This window comes from Diabrotica undecimpunctata, chromosome 3, assembly GCF_040954645.1.
Source record: "Diabrotica undecimpunctata isolate CICGRU chromosome 3, icDiaUnde3, whole genome shotgun sequence".
In the NCBI taxonomy this organism is placed as follows: domain Eukaryota; kingdom Metazoa; phylum Arthropoda; class Insecta; order Coleoptera; family Chrysomelidae; genus Diabrotica; species Diabrotica undecimpunctata.
In genome coordinates, this window is record NC_092805.1 from 36,173,008 (window position 1) to 36,198,300 (window position 25,293).

General features: G+C 33.5%; 1 protein-coding gene across 3 annotated transcripts in view; it reads left to right on the forward strand.

Moving 5' to 3' along the window:
* The window catches only part of MFS16 (major facilitator superfamily transporter 16), a 52,877-nt gene that overhangs the window by 1,381 nt on the left and 26,203 nt on the right, over positions 1-25,293 (forward strand). For all 3 annotated transcript variants that reach the window (XM_072525724.1, XM_072525726.1, XM_072525725.1), the window contains exons 3-7: positions 683-846; positions 13,066-13,286; positions 18,081-18,213; positions 21,235-21,398; positions 23,333-23,431. In XM_072525724.1, coding sequence (XP_072381825.1) covers positions 683-846; positions 13,066-13,286; positions 18,081-18,213; positions 21,235-21,398; positions 23,333-23,431 — 781 coding nt within the window. The remainder of the gene's footprint in view (positions 1-682; positions 847-13,065; positions 13,287-18,080; positions 18,214-21,234; positions 21,399-23,332; positions 23,432-25,293) is intronic.

The following is a 25,293-nucleotide window of genomic DNA, read 5'->3' on the forward strand; positions in this document are numbered from 1 at the left end:
CTCAGAGGATGTTATTGCTTTTAGTTCCCTAGTTTTTAGATATGTCTATACCAAATTATTTTCTTTATCTATTTTCTGTAATAACATAATGCCCCTAAAGTTCATTCGTTTACCAAATTCCCATCATCATCAAACATTAGCATTTGTTGATATTCCATTTTGATATTCGCTGTCTCATTGGTCAAGAGGCTATTAAATATAATTTATTACCTTAAGCGAGACAGATTCTCATGGTACAGATCCCAACTTGCCATAATTTTAAATTAAAATTGTATCCTGTGGATTTTTAAGTTAATATATTGTGTTATATTTATGTTATACTTATTGTTAAGTTACTTACTGGTAGTGTTATTTTTTAGAGTTTAGTTTAATTGTGATATAATGATTAAATTTCAAGAAATTCTTACACAGTTTCAAAAGTAAATATTTTTAAAAATCATATGATACATAGGTTGTACATCTCTACGACCCTGTTTGGCTTACACGTGGTTCTATTGACGATTGGGAATTTGTAAAATGAATATGTTATACCAATGTTTTAATATTGTGTTTAACATATATATTTTGATTTTTATGTGGTTTTAGAATACATATGGTGTTGTTTTGACAAGTTGGACCATTTAATAATTCGTAACTAGATATAAGCATAAGCACTTAAATTGTTTTTTATTTTTAATTTCAGTTATCGTGTGAGCGTGATATTTCTAACATATATATCATATATGTGCTATCATCTATCAAGAAAACCCATTTCAGTAGTGAAAGCAGTGTTACATAGAAATTGCAGCAATCTCGTACCGCCAGATTCGAATGAACCAAGCAATTGGTGTGATTGGGCACCTTTCGGTAAGTTTTCATCATTATTTTTTTTTCAACACTTCAGTCGCCGTTTCGCAAAAACTATTTGGATAGTGTATTTCAGTGTTCTTGAAGCTTATATTGATACTTGTTTAATCATTATGTATATTATATTTTCATAATTACATATACAGTCTGTCTGTTGGATCTTTACATAAGTGTGAAATAATTCACGAATTATTTGTGAAGCGAAGCTTCCATACTGGCGTTGTATTACTTTTTTCTCTATAGTAATGATGGCGCGCATCTGAAATGTGTAATTTTTTATACCTCTGGCTTATAAATCAGGCTGAATAAGACTGATGGCCTGGTTTATATTAGCTTTGAGGGCCGCTGTAGTTGGTAGCTTGTTCGCTTAAACCTTACAACAAGTCGCTCGTTAGAATGTCCATTGTAGCACGTAGCACCATACCTTTGAAACCACATGTCATTTGTGTCGATATTATCCAAGTTAGGCCAAAAGAAGTTTGTAATTATCGACCTGTAGCACTTGCTGTGAACGGTTATGTTCTAGTCAATTCCGTTCTCAAACAAATATGGATCGATTAACCCGCCAACCTAAAATCCACACCAGTGACTTTTTCGTGATCTTCTCATCTATATTGGTTTCGAAAAATGAGCCCATTCGGATTAATTTCGCATAATATGTCCGAAGAACTGTAACTTTCGAGATTTGATGGTGGTCAGTACCTCTCGGCTCTTATTCATTCTTCTGAGGACCTCCTCATTTGTGACTCGGTCAGTCCACGGGATCTTAAGCATTCTCCAATATAGCCACATCTCAAATGCTTCCAGTTTTCTGCACATATCTTCGTTCAAGGTCCACGATTCAACACCATAAAAAAAAGGACAAAGAAGACGTAGCATCGCAGCATTTTTACTTTTGTATCAAGAGAGAGGTTGTGACTCTTGAAGAAGGCTCCCATCCGATTGAAAGTGGATCTAGCTTTTCCGATGCGTGCTCTAATCTCCTAGTTGTTGGTCCATTCTTCATTTATTATGGTGCCGAGGTAGTTGTAGTGCGTCACTCTTTCTACAGGGGATTGGTTGATGTAGAGTTTACCTTCTGTTATCCTTTTCTTGCTAATTATCATAAGATTTGTCTTGTTAACGTTTATATTGTGTCCATATTGTTGACTGTAATACGTGATTTTGTTCATAAGAACTTGTAGATCTTCTAAGTTGTCCGCAAATACTATGGTGTCATCAGCATATCTGATGTTGTTTAGCCGGTAACCATTAAGTAGAATACCTTTTTCAGTTTCGTGCAAAGCTTCGATAAATATTCTTTCAGAGTACAGATTGAAGATTAGAGGAGACAAAATTCAGCCTTGCCTCACTCCACGCATGATTTTCACATAGTCAGTGTGTTCACCTTCAACTCTGAGATTTGCTGTCTGATTCTAGTAAAGATTTCTAGTTATTTTCAGATCTTGGTTGTTAATTCCTATTTCTTTTAGTATTTGCATCATCTTGGCGTGCTGTACTCGATCAAATGTTTTCTCATAATCAACCAGACATGCGTATACGTCGCAGTTGACGTCTCTGCATCTCTGGAATAAAACTTGTACTGAGAACAACAGCATTTGTGAATCTGAACTGGTTGGGGAAAATTTGACTTTCACACAGCTTGTAGATTCTTATATGATTTTTCTTTAGGAACGATTTCAGGAGATGACTCATGCTGCTTGTATATTATCAGGGCCTGCCACTTTGCCATCCTTTAACTGTTTTAATATGTCAAATATGCTACAATAAATGCCATGAGAGTGAATAGAGTGTTTACATTTCTTTTATGTTATAGTTATAGTGTTTAAAAAGTACATACATTCATATTATTACTCAATAATAAAATTTTTAAAGAACCATTAATCGACTAAATTTCATTAATTATTGAATGTACTAATAAAATATAATTAAATGAGAAGAAAATGGCAACTGAGTACAATGCTCATAGGCGAACAATCGCATCATTTCCTGATATGCGAACAATGCGGAACACTTTCTATTGGCGCATGCTTAAAAAACTCAAACAACTGACACTAATCATGTCGATCAAGTGACGTTGCGTGCTAGTTCTTTTTTTATTTTTGATATCTCGCGTTTTTACAACTGGCTTTTAACAACCCTAACTTGCGACCATCAGAAACCTTATATTATCATATTAAAAAAAAATAGGTTTAATTTAATATAAAACATACATACACGTCATGAGCAACTTATTTTATTTAAAAAATAAATGAACGAAATTTTTGTTGAAAAATTAAATACCATTAATTGAATTAAAACTATTTGTGGCCACTTTTTGACTGGCAACCTATTATCAATGTATTCTCCTAATTGTAGGGATCTGTAACAGTGGGATCTCGTACTATTATTTTAAAATTAATAATATTGAAATGGAGCTTTAAAATTAATATTTGGTAATGAGACATTTAGTTTTTATCTCTAATTACAATTTCGCGCAATGTTTACTTAACTTTAAATAAACAGTCAATTATTATTCAATAGAATAAACAAAAGTCCAATATCAAAAATAAACAAATATTTACAAGTTGGATGATAATTGGGGGCCACATTAAGAAGATTCGGTAACAAACAAAAATTTGTCCAAAACGACATGTGATCAAGTTGTTTATTATTGACAAAGATTAACTTTTATTTTGAAGGACTTTAGAAAGTATTGTATTTTGTGTCTATTATAATAAACTTAAAGAGGATCATTAATTCTTTAGAAGATAAATATAAAATTATTTGTTTAGAACAAAAAGCGTGAGGAGCATCTATTTGAAATACCTAGACTATTCCGTTTACAAATGACCCAACTTTGTATTGAAAAAATACAAGTTTGCAACATTTACGACAACCAATACATTCATAATTATTTTATTTGAGCGTAAATGTAGAAGAGATTAAAACGGGACAGACATTTTTTTTAAACAGTTAACTAGGTTAGATCCAGAGCAGGGCTGTCTAAAGCAGTGAAAGCCTTTCTAAACATAATACATATACCATAATCATATACTAATTGTTTGTAAAGCTAATGACCTTATGGATCGTAAGATTAGACACTTAAAAAATGGGTTCCAATAATTATATGGCCATCAAGATCGAGGGAAGTACACAACAGACAATATGTAAACCCAGTAAGCCTGTAGTAAAAAAAGATCAATGAGCTTAAACCTACACAACCAAATAAATCTATCAACTGCAAAAAAACATTAAGCAACAGCCTATAAAATAAACCCAGTAAATTATGGTTAGTAAAATTAGCAGATAATCAAACTCAATATGCCTGTGACTAGGACTAGCAAGATCAAGCGAACTTACAGTACTGTGCGAAATAATGGAATCATAAGCTGTTTTAATGAAAAAACAGTTTATTTAGAAAAAATTATATTTTGACAAAACTATAAAGGAAAACTTACATCATTTAGTAGGAAATATGTCCCCCTTTGGCTGCAATTACTGCTTTTACTCGTTTTGGCATAGATTCTACGAGCTTCTGACAGTTCCCAGATATCCTTTCATCTCGAAACCAAACCTGAATGACTGCTTCTATCATTTTTTATTTTTATAGTACAGTCGATTTTGCGCAGTCTAACTTTGCAAATGGTCCATAAATTCTCAATGGGGTTCAGGTCTGGCGAATTAGTGGACCAATCTCAAACATTAATCTTCTTATTTTAGAAAAAAATCCATCATTTGCTTTGAATTGTGACAGGTAGTAGAGTCCTGTTGAAGAATCGCTCCTCCTTGGGGGTGACATTTTTGGAGTTCTGTGTCCAAACGCTGTTCCAACATGGATTTGTATTTTTGGCTGTTCATCATGCCTTCGATTGGTACCAAAGATCGAATACTCATGTATGAAAAACATCCCCAAAACATTTTGTTTGACTGGATGTTTTACGGTTTGATTAATACGAGATGATGTAAGGTTTTCGTTGTCAGACTTCCTGACGAATTTCGACCGCTGTAGCTGAACTATAAAGTGAGTTTCATTCGTAAATCCAGTCGTCTACAGTCCACTTAGAGTATTTTTTGGCCCACAATAACCTTCGTTTCTTCATTCGTTCAGTTAGATGCTGGTTTTTCTGTTAACGCATTGCCCTTCTATCATTCTCCAAAAGTCTTTTCCGAACAGTTGAGTCATGATTCACTACACCTGATGCTGTACACTCTTTCGAAGTAAAAATCTTTCATCTACTGGTAGATGAAAATAAAGTGAGTTTCATCTATCTTTCTTCCGCATTTTCCTAACCTTTTTGCATCCATTACCCCCCTGATTCACTCCACGCTTCTTGCAATTTCTCTCTGGACATAGAAGTGTGTTTACTTAACGTCATAATCTTTTTGCGCTTCCTAGGCGTAATATCCATATTGGAATTAAAAGAAGCAAACTCACTAATTACCGAAAACAACACAAAATAATACAAAACAACACAAACTTGGTGAAAAAATTTTAATAAAATCCTTTATAAAAAGGTATATAAAAACCCAGTCGGGCTATGTTAAATAGACAAAACGTTTTCGGAATAAATATTCCATCATCAGTGTCCTAAAAAAGTATTTAACCACTTAATTAAAAAGAACATGAAATAATTTAAATTTTGACCAAGGTTAATGTAAAATGTGGTTAATACTTACAGGTTAATACATGAATGTAGCATTGTGAAATGACAATTTTTGTCATTTCCAATCAGTTGCTTTCATAAAGTCCTCGTAGACATACCGTGTCAGGACTTGCAACTTAATGTAGAGTCCATATGTCGCCATGTTACCAATCCAACGGTAACTTTACCATCTTAATTTTATACATGTAAACTAAATTTCAATTGGTAATTTTTAAAGGGCTTTTACCCCCATATTTAGTGGCTACATTCATGTATTAACCTGTAAGTATTAACCACATTTTACATTAACCTTGGTCAAAATTTAAATTATTTCATGTTCTTTTTAATTAAGTGGTTAAATACTTTTTTAGTACACTGATGATGGAATATTTATTCCGAAAACATTGTGTATATTTAACATAGCCCGACTGGGTTTTTATATACCTTTTTATAAAGGATTTTATTAAAAATTTTGTAATATATGGTATACAGCCAACTACAGGAACTTAGTTTCCTTGTCGATTTTGGTGAAAAATATCCTAAAACACCCTCAAATAAAAGACAGAAAAAAGTAAGGTTATGTTTTCAATGCTTGGTCAGTTGTAAATGTGGGACAGTGTTGCCAACTGTGGGATATTGAAAAATGTCAGGAGGAAGCAAGAAAATAAGGTACAGTAACAAGTAGCGAGATTTAACATCAACGGGAAGGAAGAGGGAAAATAAGGATTAAGCAGTCGCAATGAGAAAATGCGAGAATGCGTGAGAATTATGCTTGAATGAGAGACCGACAGACCACAGAATGCTGTGCCGATGTTGTGATATAATCAAGGCGGTCCGGCCGATAACTCATGGTTGAGGAGGGTGTTTTTTTAACAGGTAAATATCTGGCATTGACGGCGGTGTTGTCCGAACAACCCTTGCGTCTAGTCTCGAATACCATCGTTGCCACGTCGCAGGAATCCTGCATAACTGAGGTTGGAAGGCGGTTGTGCTCACCTTCTAGGACCGAGGTATGTTTCTAACATTTTGATTATCCCACCTCCCTCATAAAAGACGAAAAAAAAGATAGTGAAAACCACTTTGTAAGATTATAGAGCTAGGAAATTACTTTTCTTGTAATATAATTTGCAATAGACCATAGCGTCTACCGTTTGGTACAAAGATCCACTCAGGTGATTTTCACTACTCTTATATAGCCAGTCACATCTCAAAAGCCCCCAGTCGTTTAAGTGAGGCTTTGGTTAGTGTCCAAGAATCTATCCCGTAAAGAAGAACTGAAAATACATCGAATTGTTAAAACTCATTGATGAATATGTTATCAATGTAATTTTTGAACCCTTTAATCTAATATATCAGACTGTAAGATCCCTATACAATGGCTGCAATCGACTTTTGTAGCAATCCCCAAAAAGTCAAGTGCAATAACCTGTTCAGATCACAAAACGATAGCTTTAATGAGTCACACACTTAAAATATTCTTGAAAATCATACTCGTGAATATGAAATTAGGTTTAGTAAAAATATGAACTGATGACGCCGCTAGCCCAAAATTCACACCAAACAGTCTCTTTTTCGAGATGCATTGGACGCTATTGGATCTCATCTGGATTGGTATCGTCCCAAATTCGACCATTCTGTTTGTTGACCTACCCATTTATCCAAAAGTGTCAGTTTCCAATTGATCTAGAGCCCATTCAGCGAACACACGTTGTTGTCTACGGTCCCTTTAGTTTCATTTCGATATGTTGTTTTTTCTTGTTTGTAAAATTAATCTACACTGATTTCATTTCGTTTAATTTTATTCGCCAGCATTTAGTTCAGTTGTTAAGTCTGTTAACATAGGTTTGTATTTTTCTTGTTATTTCTTCATGATCCGTATCTACGGTCAACACGGCAGTATCATCAGCAAAGGTAGCTATTGTGTTATGATCTAATTCAGGGATGTCACTAGTGTATAATAGGTACAGGACTGGTCCTATAACACTTCCTTGTGGTACATCTGCAGTGATTTCTTTTAATTCCGAGTAGGCTTCTTCTTGCTTAACCCTAAAAACTCTTTCTGAAATTTATGGTTCCAATAATTCTGTTTATTTACTTGACATAATTCTATTTCGGATATGGAATGACAAGTCCCAAAAGATTGCTACAAAATATTATACAAGGGAAAATAGCAGGCAAATGCAGTCCAGGTCCAAGAAAGACGTCCTTCGTGCCCTACTATATCAAAAGCTTGCGTCACGTCGAAGAAGAAAGCAGAACAAACCTCTATTATATCTGTTATTTTATGGACTTTCTCGAAACCCAAATTGATGTGATGGTATTAGCCTTGGCATCTATGAGAGGTTTCAACCATTTCAGCAATAATCGGCCTGTACGATGATGCTGTATTTGGTTGCTTTCCAAGTTTAAGGATCATTATGACCTCTGGTAGTTTTCATATCTTGGGAATGTATCTTAATCGGAATGAGGCATTTATAAGATATGTTACCATAGCTTTTCTAGGGAGTTGTTTTAAGATTTCCCCATAATTAAATCAAACCCAGGTGCTTTCCTAGGATTGATGTTTTCTTTAATTTCGTTGGACACGTTGTTTCGAGTGACTAGTTTAATTTCACCTTCTTCGTATGTGACGTTTCCCCACTCAATAATCTTCACTTGGTTGAAATGTTTCCTCGAAATATTCAGCAAAATTATTAGCTTTCTCTAAATTGCTGTTTGCTCAGCTTCCATATGTATTTCTTAATGGACGATTTTGCAAGATCGGTCGTTTTAATTTCTCAGTGGCTCTCCAGAGGGAATAATCAGTTGTGCTATCATTTGTTAGTTCTCGTAGATAGTTACTAATAGTAAAATGAATGACAGAACTGCATTCATTTTATCAAATGATAAGTAGCAAATTACGTTCAGAATGAAACGTTATATTCCTTCGTTTCACTTTTTCGTTTACAATCATTGGTAAGCCGATAATCTGTATCAAATTTCGTAATGATTTTTTAGTTGTTTTTTAGATGTCTGGTACGAGGAATAAAAATAAATTAATTGCACTAATTCTGTAGTTATCTGGTGTCAGAACCACAAATATGTGTAAACACGATCAAAACATTATTTTTCATCGGTTAATAAAACAAGTTTATCACACTTTTCATGTATATACGAATATTTAGTATTATTTTAGAAGTAAATATGAAAAATGAGTTTGGATATAAATAAACTAGGATATTAACTAATCATATTTATTGTACATAAATAAATATAAAAATTGAAAATTTTAGTATTAAATTAAAATCAAACAACAAATCTTGCCTATAGCTTTACATAAAAAGATTTTTAAATTATATTTATTGCATCTGATGTTGTCTTCAAGTAGCTGGATAGAATTGCAGCTTTGTAGTGGTTAGTTGCTGATGTAGTTGAATCTAGATACTTTCATGTTTCTATCCTCATTGGGTTCTAAATAGCAGCTGCAGTTATCATTGTATGGTCGACCATGTGCTGTGGATTTCTTCACCCGAAAAGGTGGACAAAAATTAGGCTAAAAAAACTAGATAAATTAACCATGTTTTAGCACTATCATATATAAACATTAGTCTTTATATATGATATTATATATTTATATTACTAATGTTTGTATTTTGAGAACGATTTCCGAAGTGGAAATTGAAACGTCAATAAACGTATTTTAACCCTTAATTGTGGCTTATTCCCAGTTAAATAGTAATTAATTTAAAATGCCACAAGAAAATAGCTTCAGAACAATATTAAGAAACCGTTATGGGCCCAGCGTTATTCAAAATTTTCGGAGATTGGAAATTCTATACAAGAAACTATCATATATGTTTTAAAATATTTCCTTTTCATATGAAGATTGAAAATAATTACAATATTAAATAGCAAATAGGCAAGGATAAAATGAATATAATTATTATTATTAGATGAATTAGTTAAATTATATTAAACATACTAACTGCGTATGGTTTGAAAAGAAGCACGTGAGGTTAGATATGTATGTAAAAAAGAAGTCAAATTTCGAAGCCTTTTTATAGATCAAGAATATGTCCCTTTCCATTGAATTATCCCTACTTCAGCATTGAAGTAAAACTCTCAGAAGTCGAGAGTTGTCAACTGACAAATAACGTTTATCGACTAAAGTGATGCATAGGAATTTATATAATATATTCTGTCATCTGATAGAACATAATAGAGTCTGAATAAAGGAAATATAATATTTAGTGAAAATGAAAATTGGAATTTAGATGACAGAATATTTAGTCAATAGAAAGTTGATCGAAGGATTGAGTTGAGCGCCAACCATTTTTAAAATAAAAAAAGTAAAATGAAATATAAAGTTAATACATGAATAAACTTAAAAGAAATTGAAATAAAATAATTAATAATTAAAGAAGAATAACAAACATGTGATGTTTATAACGTTACAAGTAATGTTTGTGATAAATATTTAACTAAAAAAGTATGTTTACAAGGACCAAAAATAAGTTTCTTTTGTAAAATGTTAGTAGGAGTCAACTTCTTTGTGAAATGCCGCAATAAGTATTAGTTATTTAAATGAAAACACACGAGAAGTAAAAATAAACAGAGAGAAGGCTCAAAGTGCGTTTTACATAAAACAAATACCGTGAGGTCGAAATATAAGCGTAAAAATGAAATTAAAGCATACTGACAAACTATTAACTATTAACTACAAACAACGAGCAGTGATAACATTTTGCGGTTGTTCGATCTGTCTCTCTCTCTCTCTAGCTCATTGAAACTCCCCACACACACTCTCTCTCTCTCTCTCTCTTTCGCCACACCAAAAAGAAACTCTGCTTATACTTGAAGTACGACAGGAACATAACTGACACAACGAAAAAAAGATGGCGTCCTAACTTTGCTGTATGTATTGCTCAGTCCATTTATGAATGTCACTTTATCGGTCTTTTAGTATTGTGTAGAAGCATAGCAAACTCAGTTAAAATAAGAATTGAAAACCAGCAATCTGATACCTTCAAAACCAGCAGAGGTGTACGACAAGGGTGCATACTATCTCCAGACCTGTTCAATTTATATGGAGAATACATAATGAGGAACGCACTCGATGGATGGAGAGGCGGCATCTCCATTGCAGGAAAAAAGATCTCAAACTTAAGATTCGCAGACGATACAACACGAGATGTCGAGACTGATAAAGAGAGTAGAAACCGAAAGCAACAAGTGTGGGCTCAAGATTAATAATCAGAAAACAAAAATCATGATTGTGGACCACGCGAATATCCTCCAAACAACAGGCGCCCTAAATCAATTCGAGAAAGTAGACGAGTTCACGTATCTAGGATCTTCCTTAAGCAATGCAGCCTCCTCCCATACGGAAATTCGCAGAAGAATAGGGATGGCCAAGAACGCGATGAGTCGACTGTCAAAAATATGGAAGGACCGCTCTTTATCCAAAAAACTCAAAATGAGACTGGTACGGACACTCATTTTTTCAATCTTCAGTTACGGTGCCGAAACATGGACAATAAAATCAGAGGATAGGAAAAGGATTGACGCATTCGAAATGTGGTGCTGGAGACGAATGCTACGCGTCTCGTGGACGGAGCACAGATCCAATCAGTCGATTCTCGAAGAGCTAAACATTCAGACCAGACTCTCCTCTCAGTGTCTTGCAAATGTTTTAAAGTTTTTTGGCCACATTGCGAGAAGAGACAATGACAACTTAGAAAGACTAATTGTGTGCGGAAACGTAGAAGGACGTAGAGGCAGAGGACGCTCACCTATCCGATGGTCAGATCAAGTACAGAAAGCCACTGGAGAGATGTTTTCCGAGTCCATGAGAGCAGCCCAAAATCGCAAGAGATGGAGAGAATTGACAGCCCGCATTGTAGGAAATCACGATCCTCAGCAATGAGTAAACGACAAGAGAGAGAGAAGCATAGGCGCTGATCAAACGATGTGTGAACAAACTGGGGGCGTATCGATGGATCTTAAAAATCTCCTGGACGGTTAAAATATCTAACAAGGAGGTTTTCCAAATGATGGAAGAAGCAAAAATAGACAATTAAAGCGAGGCAATAAACTTATTGCGCATATAGAATCAAATAATGAAATGTCAATTTAGAGGTTAGAGAATATTATTTTTCCTTCTCAGTTTATAAATATATTCTTCCCCCAAGAAATCGATCAAGGTAATAGTTGATAATTATAACATGTTTTTGAAAAAAGTTATAACTTGAAAGCACGAAATGGATTTAAAATTTAAATAATATAAAAAACAGTTACACTAACATAAACATAACATAAATACACTATCGCTTATGAAAATATCAAAAGTCGAAATTCACGATGGCCAGTTGGCGAATCAATCACATTTCTTCACCATACTGCTTTCTTTGATTAACATATTCCTTTGCATAAGGACAAACCTCTTAATTTCATGATCGTATAATAATGTCATACCTGTGTTGTCTGTTTTTCCTTGTTGAGAAATTGTAAGTTTCTGATTTTATTATACAACTGCCTCTTATTGTCATGTTTCAAAAAGACTGTGTATGACACTTAGGAGCATTACATGGAAGAAGCTTAATAAATCTAGAGAATAAGAAAAAGACGTGTATAAAAACAATTTGTTGATAAAAAACTACAAACGTTCGAAAACATAGAATCTCAACTGGGAAAAACTGACTTAAAATGTTGCAATTTAATTTTTATTTTAAAATTTCCAAACATATGTATAATTAATTTGACAAAAAACGAAAACGAAAAAATAAACAAAATTCATGGTTCAGTGAAATATTTTATCTACAATTGTCGTTATCAGGAAACTCGTTAAGTCCACAGATTAAAAATGAATTATCGTACGTAAACGAAACGTGATCGAACAATCACAAGGAAGTCCGATAAAAGTAAAATATGAAATAAGTAATCTATTAGAGATATATAAATTTATGCATCATTCCAACTTTTATAACCAGCCATGTGTAACTTATATCCAGTAGAAACCAAAATATATTTTGGAATCTGCTGGTTATACGAGGGATGTCTTTATAGTTTTGGATATAGCCATATATAGATTTAAAGTAATCATGAATGATCTTTTACCTCTTTTTTAGACTTAAAGTACTTTATTGCTTTTCAAAATATGTCCCACCAAGATCGATACACTTTTGCATACGCTCAAACCAATTGGTAAAACAGCTATTCCAGTCTTCAGTTGACTCCTGCAAATTCGCTGTTTTAAAGGCATCGATGGCTTCTTCTGGCGACTGGAATCACTGCCCACGCATTGAATTTCACCTGTTGTTTGACACAGTTCGAGAACGGATCACTTTTGTTGGTTTTTCCTCATCAGAAAACACTCACACAGCAGATTGGCGTTTATTTTCTGATTTGTAGGAGTAAATCCAAGATTCATTGCCACTAACAATCACCACTCGACTCTCACAAACCAACTTAATTAACAATATTATACCTACACGAATTTTTTATTCAGATAGTTCATGCTGAATGGTGAAAAAATGTGTTTATTAAATTTAATAATAAATTTTGAATTTACATTAGATTTTGGTCTGATAATTGTTCTTATATTTTTAATTTCCAGATGGCACAGACGACAGTGCCTCTCAGATGTTGGGTGAGTTGGACTCATCGTTCCTTTTCTGTTATGCCATAGCGATGTTCGTATCCGGGATCATAGCTGAGAGAGTCAACCTTAGGTATTTTCTCAGCTTGGGTATGTTAATGTCAGGCGTTTTTAGCTACCTATTCGGCATTGCTAAAACTTACGACATACATAATCTTTCTTATTACGTAATTGCGCAGGTAAGTGTGTGAAATTACTTATAACTTTGCATGACAAAGTAAAAGATTCATCCGAAGTTTTTCTAAAAGGTGAAAACAAAACCGTCGCTCATATTGCTCGGATCACCTTTCCTTCTCACTTCAGTGAGGCATTTGTACCAAACCGTGACCTTTTATTTAGTCTGCGAAGATTTTTTTTTCATCCAACTATATAAACCTATCACGATGAGTTGGTAAATAAGTTTTCAGTGCAACCTGTTTAATTCTACCTCGGAGTCTTTGAGATTCATATTCAGAATTATTATTAAATTCAGAATTACCCAATGTTTTAGTGGAGTCCTTTATTTTGTTTACCAAAACGGTTAATGTGATCTTCAGATTTTTACTTTTGGTCTCTGGAATGGAAGCCGTCACCAATTTAAATTTAAACCTTAACAACTTTCCACTCAGTTTTTTTTTCAAGAAAGTTGTTTGTTGCGTTAAAAAACTCATATGTAGCTTGATCGGTAAGTTTTATTAGGGCATCTGTTACGAGATCTATTTCATTTTCGCATTACATTTTGTCCGAGTAGTTCTTGAGTATCGCTGATGTCTAGATCTTCATTAGAAAACTTTTATAACTTCCACTACCACAATATTTTGGGGAAGAAGTCTGCTCTTTTTTGTGATTTTCTCGTCGGGAGTACATCTGGTAGATATAGTCTTCCATTTAGCAACTTGTGTTTCATCAGTCCTCGCTAGAGACATTTTTTCATTGCTAGACGTCAATTTTACAACAATCACAACCAATTAGCATATTGTATATCTTCTATTAACTATTATACAGGTCCTCAGGATTTCAGCGTACCTGCTACATATAAGCTCTCCGCCAAACCCAACGTACCTTTTATTTGGCCCTGATATATCCAAGGCTCTTGTTTACTCTTGATTAAATAGACATCGAACCTTCCATAGCAACGGTAAGGTCTGCTGCAGCTGCTTTACTATGCTGAAGGTTCGCATGTAGGACCGTAATCGCGATCATTGAGACCTATTTCGAACAGAGAAACGTTCCCTCTACATTCGTTATGGATTCAGAAAAGTCACTCATTTCTGAGCCCTGTTCTGGGCCATCTATTTTTGTCTCCTGTCCAGTCTATTCTCACGAGTTAGAACGAAATGCTGTTAAGTATGACAGTACTCTCAGTGCCAAAGCTATAATCCACCAGATTGCGCTAGCTATCTGGGGCAATGCTTATGCAACACTTTTCCCCCTGTGCCATACATGCCCTGGATACTGTGGTTTTACCCTCGAGATTGGAGCACAGTAGTCGCAGCATAGATCTCACCATATGATTTTGATATAGTCTGTCGTAGGCGTGTAGTAGTAGTTATCTCAGACTCACAGTCTCAGATCGACACGTTCCTTAAAGAAATTCGCTGCTCTCTATTGTTCGTAAGCTTCCTTCTTTGAATTCCGGGGCCGAGTATTGTATATCTCAATGACTTCTGATTTATTAGTGTTGTTCCACTTGTATTGTCCATTTTGGTACTTGTTAATTATTTTTGGCATTTATCCTTTGCTTTTATTCTTTTGCTCCAGATTCTTACGTCTAGCAAATTTTACGTGTGCGCTGCTACTTGTGTGCTATCTCAATATGTAAACATTCTCATATAAGTCCTGTTTTTTATTTTCCTGTCATACCAAACTGAAAGAACCAAAATATCTCCGAATTGTTTTCTTAATGCTTTACAACCGAATTCAAATCTCTCTTCCTGAGCTTATTTATTTCCAACAAAGTTATAATAAACTGGATAATGTTTAGTACCTTACGGAATGGTAAAACTTATTTTTAAATAGATGTTTTATCGTTATAGCGATAATTTGAATTATATAATTATAACCGTTGGTAACAAAAGTAATTAATAAGTGGCTAGGTAATGGATAAATGCAGACTAACATACTTGTCCTATAATAGTTATTAATTATTATTAGTGATTATTATTACGCTTTTCCATTGTACATAATTATACTTCTATACAATAAATAACAATACGATATGGATACGATAAGATATGGAAAAAAAATCTAATTGCAGTGGTTTGTCATTTTATTTTGACGTTTTGATTTGAAATAATTATTCGAATAGAACAAAACCATACTGCCATCCTGCCTATAGATTTACAAAAATGTGGAAATAATACTTATGACTTCATGTAGTTCATGGAATAACGTGTTGATGGCTTCAGAAGCTGGTTGGATGGCTTGTAGCTGAATGAGTGGATTTTAAGTTGATGGAGACAACTGGGATTGATCCAGTTGTACTTTAAGGAAGCTATTGAGTTTTGCAGGGTAGCTGCTATGCTGATGCAGTTAAGTGAATGTCCCTCCTGAACAAAATGGTCAAGAAAAATATAAATTATGCCAAAAAACTAAAATAATAAATCTTGTGTTAGCAACATCATAACTTTTAAACATTTCTTTGCCTTGTTTTACTACGATTATAAGTAATTACAGGAGCATCACCAGGAACTCATCAAATTTGTAGTCAGCTCTACAAGAATGGTAGCGACGGTGTGCTACAAGCACTGCAAAAACTTTTACTTCTTGTCTGACAAAATGAGACCATGCTTTAAAAGCCAGCGTTAGGATACAGGCAGAAAATTATTGATCCTTCGAGGTAAAAGATGGACTTAGACAAGGGGATGCCCTGGCTTGCCTTCTATTTAACATTGCCTTGGAAAAGGCAGTCCGAGACACACGAATTAGAGACGGCGGTACTATTTACAATAGCTTGCAATACAATAGATGTTGAGCAATATTTCCTAGAATTGGAAACGGCAACGAAACAGGTCGGTCTAGTCATCAACGAAGGCAAAACCATGTACATGTTGGTTACTAAGGAGGGAAACAGTCTTTGGAAGTCATATCTTGGAACGTGTTGACAGCTTCACATAGCTTGGCTCGCTAGTGACTACTACAAATAAAACAAGCGAAAAAATTAAAGACGAATAAACCTTACAAATAGGACACACTATGGATTTAAAAAACAATTCCAATCAAGAAATATGCAAAGGAAAACTAAAATTATTATCTACAAAACACTGCTGAGGTCGGTCTTCATATACGGGGCGGAAACATGGAATCTAACGCAGAAGGATGAAAGACTTTTGGGAATATTCGAGCGTAAGATACTCTGCAAAATATTTGGAGCTATAAACGATCAAGGGCAGTGGCGCAAAAGATATACCAACTCTTTAATGAACCAGATGTCGTAACGTTCATTAAAACACAGCGACTTAAAAAGCTAACGGCAGGAACACCTATAGTAAGAAGAAGCAGAGGCCGACCGCGACTTAGGTGGTTAGATGGAGTTGATACCGACTTAGTGATAATAGAGATCAGAAGATGGCAACACGTTGCCAGAAACCGAAGAGAATGGCGACTAATTTTAGAGCAGGCTAGGATCCACAGAGGATGTGTTTTGGTTCTATTAGTTCCTTTACCTCCGTTCTTTGACCGCTTATGAAGAGCCATATTTCCTTTTGCAGACCATAAAAATTATATTCCATTTCTTTCGCAAAGCATTTATTTTTCTTACAAGTGTATGCCTCTTGTGTTTTGGTGATGTATTTCAGAAAGATTTTTTCTTTTCTTTATATTTTTGCTTCACTTCTCTACAAAACCATGGAGTTCTTTGCCTTGGGAACGATTTATTTTTATTTATATTTCTTTCACCAAGAACTTCCTAAGGCTAGACTTAATTTTGGCCCAGCTTTCTTCGACTCCATCACTTTCTGTGATATATGTATTTCTGCTTTTTTCGGTTATTCTTTTTTGGAATAGGTATCTTGTGGAGTCATCCTGTAAGCTTTCGACTTTTATCTTTGTGGTGTATTCTGGTGTTTTGTTTTCACGTATATATGTTTTCATTCGGATTTTGTACAATACCAATTTATGATCGCTTTCTATTTCTGCTGATATTAGTGCTCTTACATCGAAGATTTGAGAGGGTTGTAACTCTCTATTCGACAGAATATAGTCTATCATAGATCTTTGTGCTTTACTGTTTTCAAAAGTGTATTTGTATTGTTCTTTGTGAGGGAAAAATGTATTATTAATACGTATTTCGTTTATGCTGCAGATGTCCGTCAGAAGACATTTTTCATTTCTGATATTTTCATTATATCGCTGTTTTATTCCTGGAACTATATCATTGCCAACATGGGCGTTAAAATCACCCATAATGGTTAGATATTCATCGTTTCGGGTCTCGTTTATTACAGTCTGAAGATGCTCGTAAAGGTTTTCCCTTGTGGTGGTATCTCTGTTGTTCTCTGGTGCATAGATTGCTACCATATTTAGAGGTTTGACATCCAGTTTAACTTTTACACTTACTATTCTTTCAGAGGTATATTTACATTCTTGTACTTGGTGTAAAAATTTTCTGTGTACCAACAGGGCGACTCCTTTTTTGGCTCTGGTTTCTTTCGCAACACTACAGTAAATCATCAGATAGTCATCTAGCATAATTTGATCCTTTCCTTTTTTCTTCGTCCCTTGTAGTGCAGGTATGTCTATATTTTTTTACAGAAAATATTACTGTAAGCAAAGGAGAAACATTAATAAATATTATCAGAGTTCTTGCTTGTTCATGGACTTCTTCATAATCTATTTTGTTTACGATATTACTATCTTTATTGTAATTTTTTGTATAACTAAATTTAAAAAATCTAAGAAATAATTATTATACGCCAAGTATGTTAATCGGTCCAAACAAAAGTAACTTTTATGTTTTGTTTTTGTATGTTGCAGTAGAATACCTATATTTTTAGGGCATGGCAGGCATTTTCCAGACCACGGGATGGCCAGGTGTGGTTACCGTCATGAGCAACTGGTTTGGAAAAAGTAAAAGAGGACTGATCTTCGGTTTGTGGAACTCTCATACCAGTATAGGAAATATTTTAGGTAAGACGTGTTTTAATTTTTCATCAGAAATAATGAACAATTCACCACTAACTGGAACAAACTGGGCAGAAATTCGCTGAAATATTTCTATGATACTCTCAAAAATGCTGAAGATGGAAATCACAAACTTTCAGTACTCCACGTACAAACTCTTTAAATCAAGGACTAACTAATAATTTTTACTCGTGGGAAATAACGATCCTTTCAATTATCCTGATCAACAGGTCTCGATAACGGGGTCAGCAATTCGGATCTCGGGTCATTCAGATTTTTACTGATGAAACTACTGTCTATAGACTTCTTTGTTAACGAATAAATATATACCAGAAAGTTACTAATCATAGACTTAATGTCTCGAAGAGATATTTAGTTAGGTAAAAATGTGCTTGTTTCGACTGTGAGATGTTAGATAGTGGGGATTAAATTATTCTATTTTAGGCGAATATTACACAGCCATGACATCTTTTTACGTCCTAGACCACCCTTGCCCTATATCTTAAAAATGTAACCGTAATAAAATTATTAAAGGGTGATAAAAGCAAAAAGATTAATAAAAATATTTTTTAGATTTATCAAAAATCAAGATTTATCAAGAATCGCATATTATATAAAATATCGTATGTTCGCATACAAAAATAAATTAGATCCAGTCGACAGAGATGTGATCCCTAAAAATCATACGAACAAGTTTAATTTTGCCGAGAATATCAATTTTGATACTCCAAAAAAGATTAAAAAAAGTTTACCACTTTTACCCCCGGGTTTTCCGCTAAAACCGCCCTCGTAGAGGGGTAAAAACTCAAAAAAATTTATTTATCAAGTACGCCATAGAAAAAATGTTTCGAATAAAAAATGTAGCTGAGATAATTTTGAATACTTTTTGAGCACTTTCTGTAGAATGAACCGTTCTCTCAGAAACAACGCTTGAAGCGACCGGCGTATTTGAATGCAGTTGCGCGCGCGCGAAATCAATGTTAAATAAAATGTGTATCAAGTCGACGGTAAAATTCGATATCTTTTGATCAGAGTATGCTATCTACAAAAATGAAAATGCGTTTTAAAGTTTTGCGTTCTTGTACAATTTTTGTATTTTGCAGCAAATGAAGTGAGTTTCTATAAATCCGTTCAATAAATAAACGTTGGGCGATTTCGCCATATTTTACAATCCCCGTGAGATCAATAAAATTTATTACTTTAATTGACCGGTCGTAGTAAAATTTCGATTTCTAGAAACCAATCTTCAAAACCTATGACATGAAATTTGAATTTTAAGTTGTAGCAGCAAATATGATGCATTTGAAATATGACTAAAAACGCCGAATTTAAACTTTTACATTACAAAAGATCGCACGTCTCGGGAAATACCTCCAAGAAGATGGTTTTGAGTGTAATTTCTAGCAGAAGATGAGTAGTTTTGAAAAACGTGCTACGAAATATTTTAGATAGTTTTTAATGTGAAAGTTTAAATTCAACGTTTTTTAATCATATTTCTAATGACTCAAATTCGTTGCCAAAACTCAAAACTAAAATTTCATGTTATAGGTTTTAAAGATTAGGTTCTAGTTCAGACCAAGAGGAGTTAGACAAGGTTGTATACTATCACCATTATTTTCAACTTATACTCAGAGGACATCTTTGCACATGCTCTAGATGAAGCACAAGAAGGAATAAAAGTCAATGGAAAAATCGTGAACAATATCAGGTATGCCGATGATACAGTACTGATTGCTGGCAGTGAAGAAGAACTACAAATTCTGTTAACCAAAGTAGTGCGAGAAGGAGAACTATACGGCCTTAAGGTGAATGTAAAAAAAAAACCAAAACAATGGTAATTTCAAAAAAACACACCAGTTATAAACATACTAGTCAACAACAATCTAGTTGAACAAGTGAAAAAGTTTAAGTATCTAGACTGTTGGATACATGAAACCTTAGATCAAGAACAAGAGGTTAAATGTAGAATAGAACAGGCAAGAGGCACCTTCTTAAAGATGCGACAGTTACTCATTACCCGTAATCTTCATTTGTCCCTACGATACCGCATGATAAAGTGTTATGTATATAGTGTACTATTACATGGCGTGGAAGCTTGGACGTTAACAGTCAGCTCGTTACGACGTTTAGAGAGCTTTGAGATGTGGGTATTTCGTCGTATGCTGAAAATTCCATGGACCGACCGCGTTAGAAATAAAGAAGTTTTAAGGCGTATGCATAGAGAACGTGAACTCACAGAAATTGTCAAGAAGCGTAAAACGTCTTATCTTGGACATATATTTAGACACGACAGGTATAACTTCCTTCAGCTTATTATAGAAGGGAAAATAGAAGGCAGACGCGGCCCTGGTAGACGACAAATGACCTGGCTGCGCAACATCAAAGATTGGACAGGATTAGACTTTCAAAGTTTAATAAGGAAAGCCCAAAATAGGGAAGACTTTGCAGAGGTCATCGCCAACCTTCGCTAAGAAGACGGCACCTAAAGAAGAAGATAAAAACTGAGTTTATTCGCGGCAAAATACAAAAACAGCGTACAAAGCTGCACTGTTTACCTTTAAAAAGATATTGAATTTTACCGTCGAGCTGATACAAATTTTATTGAACTTTGAACGGTTCATTCTACATAAAAAGTGATAATAAACATTTTTGTTTAAAATGATCTCAGTTACATTTTTTTCTATGACGTACAGATTCTTGGTAAATCGATTTTTTTCCATTTTCCCCCCTATACGAGGGGGTCTTAGGAGAAATCCCGAGGGTATAAGTGGTAAACTTTTTTGGCGTCCTAAAATAGACATTCTCAGCAAAATTCAGCTTGTTCGTTTGATTTTTCGAGGTTCAGTGGCATTTTCGTCTCTGACGACTGGAGTAAATAGGTACTTTAAAACGATTATTCTTCTAAGGAAGGTAATAGGTGTAGTTCTCAGATCACGTTCGAACCTCGTCTTTAGGATGAATGTAAAGATCCGGATTGTTCGTAAATAATCCAACACTAACAATTTATAAAACAGTGAATTCTTTCAGGAACCCTGATTGCTGCGGAATACGTGGAAAAGGATTGGGCATTATCCTTTATTATGCCAGGCTTGTATATAGGAGTAGCTGGTTTTATTATCTTCCTTTTTTTGGTAGTTAATCCCAGTGATGTTGGCTGTGCTACCCCAGATCGTGATACAGATATTCGTCCGGTAAGTTTTTAGAAACAACAATGTGTAAGAAATAATTTTAAACTTTTTGTAAGTATAAGTAGAGTTTTTATACAGTATGATGCAAATGTATGGAATAAATTCATTATTTCCGAAACAGAAGACTTTTAAAAAAAATCTTAAAACACGTCAATTTTAATTTTTGAATGACTATCAACTACTATATATGTGTTGGACATTACGTCATCAGTGTCAGCGTAATGACGTAATCGACGATTTTTTTAAATACAAACCGAGGTCACGCGACAGCTCATTTGAAAGGTCTCCTTATCGTCTTTGCAACGATGTAATCACTTGAATATTTATTTCTACAGGATTCATCAAAATTATGAATTGTTAAGTAACATGGAAGTACAATCAATATTCATTCACTGAACTAAAATACACTATGGAACGCCACTGGCGAATAAAACAAAATAGTGTTTTTTGCTGGTTCCAAAAAAAATACATTGATAATAAACAATGCTACCTTATAATCTGAAAAATTAATTATTGTAGTAAGTATTCCAAGTTATTTTTCAAAAATATTTAAATCAATATTGTCATTGACTCGTCTTGGCTTGTCAATGATCTGTGAATCTGTCAAATAATAGACGTCAAATTTTTACTCTTCGAGTTTTTTCTCGACATAATAACAGCATTTACAAAAATGAAACTAACAAAACCAAAACGAATCGAGATTTTAATCATGATTGGTTGTGGAGATAGAGTGAGGACACACTGAGGATGTGTGAGTGAAAATAAATCTTTTCTGTCTTAGGAAGCAACTCTAACATGGATTCGTATGGACGCAAATAGCGACATCTGATATTAAAATCCGTAAACTAATTTTCGAAACTAAATTCAGATTTTTGCTTTAATCTGTGCCTTCTAAGGATTGCAAGGCAAAAGAGGCGTTGATAAAGATGTTATTAGAGACATGGAGAATCTAAAAATTGCATTCTACAACATATCTCCTCAACTAAGCAAAAATCCTTAGCGAATTGGTTTCTAGTACTCGTACAGAGTATATCGGAATAAAAGGAAAAAGACAGTTAAGATTTGATTTCACGTATAGTGAGATATGTTGTGGAATGCAATTTTTAGATTTCCCATGTCTCAAATAACATCTTTAGGCACAGATTAAAGCAAAAATCTGAATTTGGCTTCGAAAATTAGTTTACTTATTTTAAAGATAAAACTTTATTTTTACAAAAAGTAGAAAGATAAAACATTGGTATTGTTATCATAGGATATTTTAAATATAGTCATTCTGTTGCCAAAAAGTTAAGTTCTTTATAAGTATATATATATATATATATATATATATATATATATATATATATATATATATATATAATGAACCAGAAGTATTTGCTGACAACGTAAGGAAGTAAACGTTAAATATTGGTATTGTTCTGAAGCTATTTTCTTGTGGCATTTTAAATTAATTTATATTTAAATGGGAAATATAATTTGTTCTCAAAATACAAACTAATGTTTGTATTTTGAGAACGATTTCCGAAGTGGAAATTGAAACGTCAATAAACGTATTTTAACCTTTAATTGTGGCTTATTCCCATTTAAATATAAATTAAGTTAAATATTGGGTTTGCAGCAATAAAAAATGAAACGTGTACTCTTTTAAATTTTTATTCCAAGCTTTCGGACATTGGTTATGCCCTTCATAACCAATATCATAATATATATATATATATATATATATATATATATATATATATATATATATATATATATATATATATATATATATATATATATATATAACTGTTTTGGATGGGTTGCAGTCAATAAAAGGGCTATTGGTTAACTATTTTTTTTATATCTCGAGCTTTCAATGTGTAGAAGTTTATGTCATGTATCATATTCTGTAACATTCCGAGAGTTTTATGACAGAAATCTTTTTTTTTTTTTAGAAAAGACCACGACTTTTAGATACTCAAACAGTCAATGATGAAAACTCTTCCGGGATTGACTCAGACGTTGACGATACCAATATTATTGTTGGAGAACAAGTAAGTAAATTTCATTCCAAATAATATTTTCACTTTATTAGTACAATAATAATATAATTTTGGATAATATTTGAGGTAGATTAAATGTTGTTTGTTAAACAAAATGAGCAAATATTTACTGTAATGAATTATTAATGATTCGTCTTCCTGGTTTGGACCGTGTGTTTGTTTGGATGACCCGTGTGTGGATCCATTTATTTTTTAGATAAAAATAGTTACTTAAGTTCGTCAGCTATTGATATGAAACACTAAAAGCTTTACTATAAAACTGGTCAACACATATTTTGGTGCCGAACTTTGCCCAATTGTTTGTAAATAATTTTAGTGCTATTAAACCATTAATGTCATAAAAGTATCAAGTTGTTTTCAAAAGAAATGAGCACAAGTGTATTTAGTTTGTCTTATTCCTACATATAAATGTTGTTAGAATACACACTATAAAAATACACAAATAAAAAGAAACTAAGTTTTATCTATAAAACAAATATAACAAAGGGCATAGCCCATCGAGTTAGAATCTATGGAGAGGGCATCACATGACTAAAAACGATCTCACTTCGGCCATATTGTTAAGATTGTTTTGACACTTTTGACAGATCGTATATGTTTGTTTACGTTTGTTGTTATTCGAATATTTTTAGTTTTATAATACTTTTATAGAAACTGTCATAATATATTGTGATTGTGCATAATAATGGTTTCTTGTTCTCAACGTAGTTGCAGTAGCAGAAGCAATGTTAATAAAAAATATTCAGGAATAACATTCTTCAGGTTAGTATACAAATATGTAAACAAAGTAATGGCCCGTACTTCAGAGAATAAATTAATAGTATTTGACTGTATTAATTTATCTTTATGTATAATATATCGTGTTTTTAGTGTTTACCGCGGGATAAATAAATCATAGTTTATTAAAAATGTATTGCACTTTTTTAGATTATGATTAAATCTTCTGAATAACTAGTCATATTTTTATAGTAGTTTTAATATTATTGAGTCCGGCCATGATCCCACCGCCATATTGGTATCACCGTTAGCCACGCCTACCTACGCCGTTTTTAATACACACGTTAATATGCTCATAGCTTCTCCATAGATTCTAACTCGATGGCATAGCCGGATAATAATGTCCAAATTGCCCCAGGGGAAACTTGACCCCAAATTTTAGGGTCTTGTACAATACCACAAAAGATGAAGATTCACCAAATTTTAGCAAAAAATATTGACACAACCTCAAAATTCCGTAAAACGTTTAACTTTAATTTTTAGCCATAACTTGTTTAGTTTTTTACCAAATTAGATTTCTTTTTTTTTAAACTAAAGTTTTTTTGTGCCCTATAAAAATATTTGAACAAAAATTGGAGTTGGCCGGAAATTCAAACTGAATTGAGCGTTTGAAATTTTTAAACGCCTATAAAAAAATAACAAAAAATATGGAGAGCTCGAAAAAAATATGTATCATGTATGAGCACTAAAACTATGTTCCAGAAATTTTTTCACAGTTAAAGTGGTACAAGGCAGTTAAAAATCAAAAAACCGGATTTTTGCCGTTTTTTAGCCGTTTATTGAGTTACATTTTTAGTTAGAGAAGCGCTACTCTTTTAAAAGTTATTTTAGTAAAGGTTTAGGGCAAGATTAAATTAAACTGTGCTCGATATATGCCTTTTATTTGATCAAAGTTCATTTTAGTAAATAGCTGACTTTGAACCCCAGATGAACCATTTTGGTCTCTTAGAACCAGAGTTATGTTGATTTAAAAGACGAAAATCTGATTAGAACCATCGCGTAGGTTCTACGTCGTTTTCACTGTTTTTTTTTCTTCGCTATTTTGGAGTTTTAACTTCAATTCCTGAGACGCTACT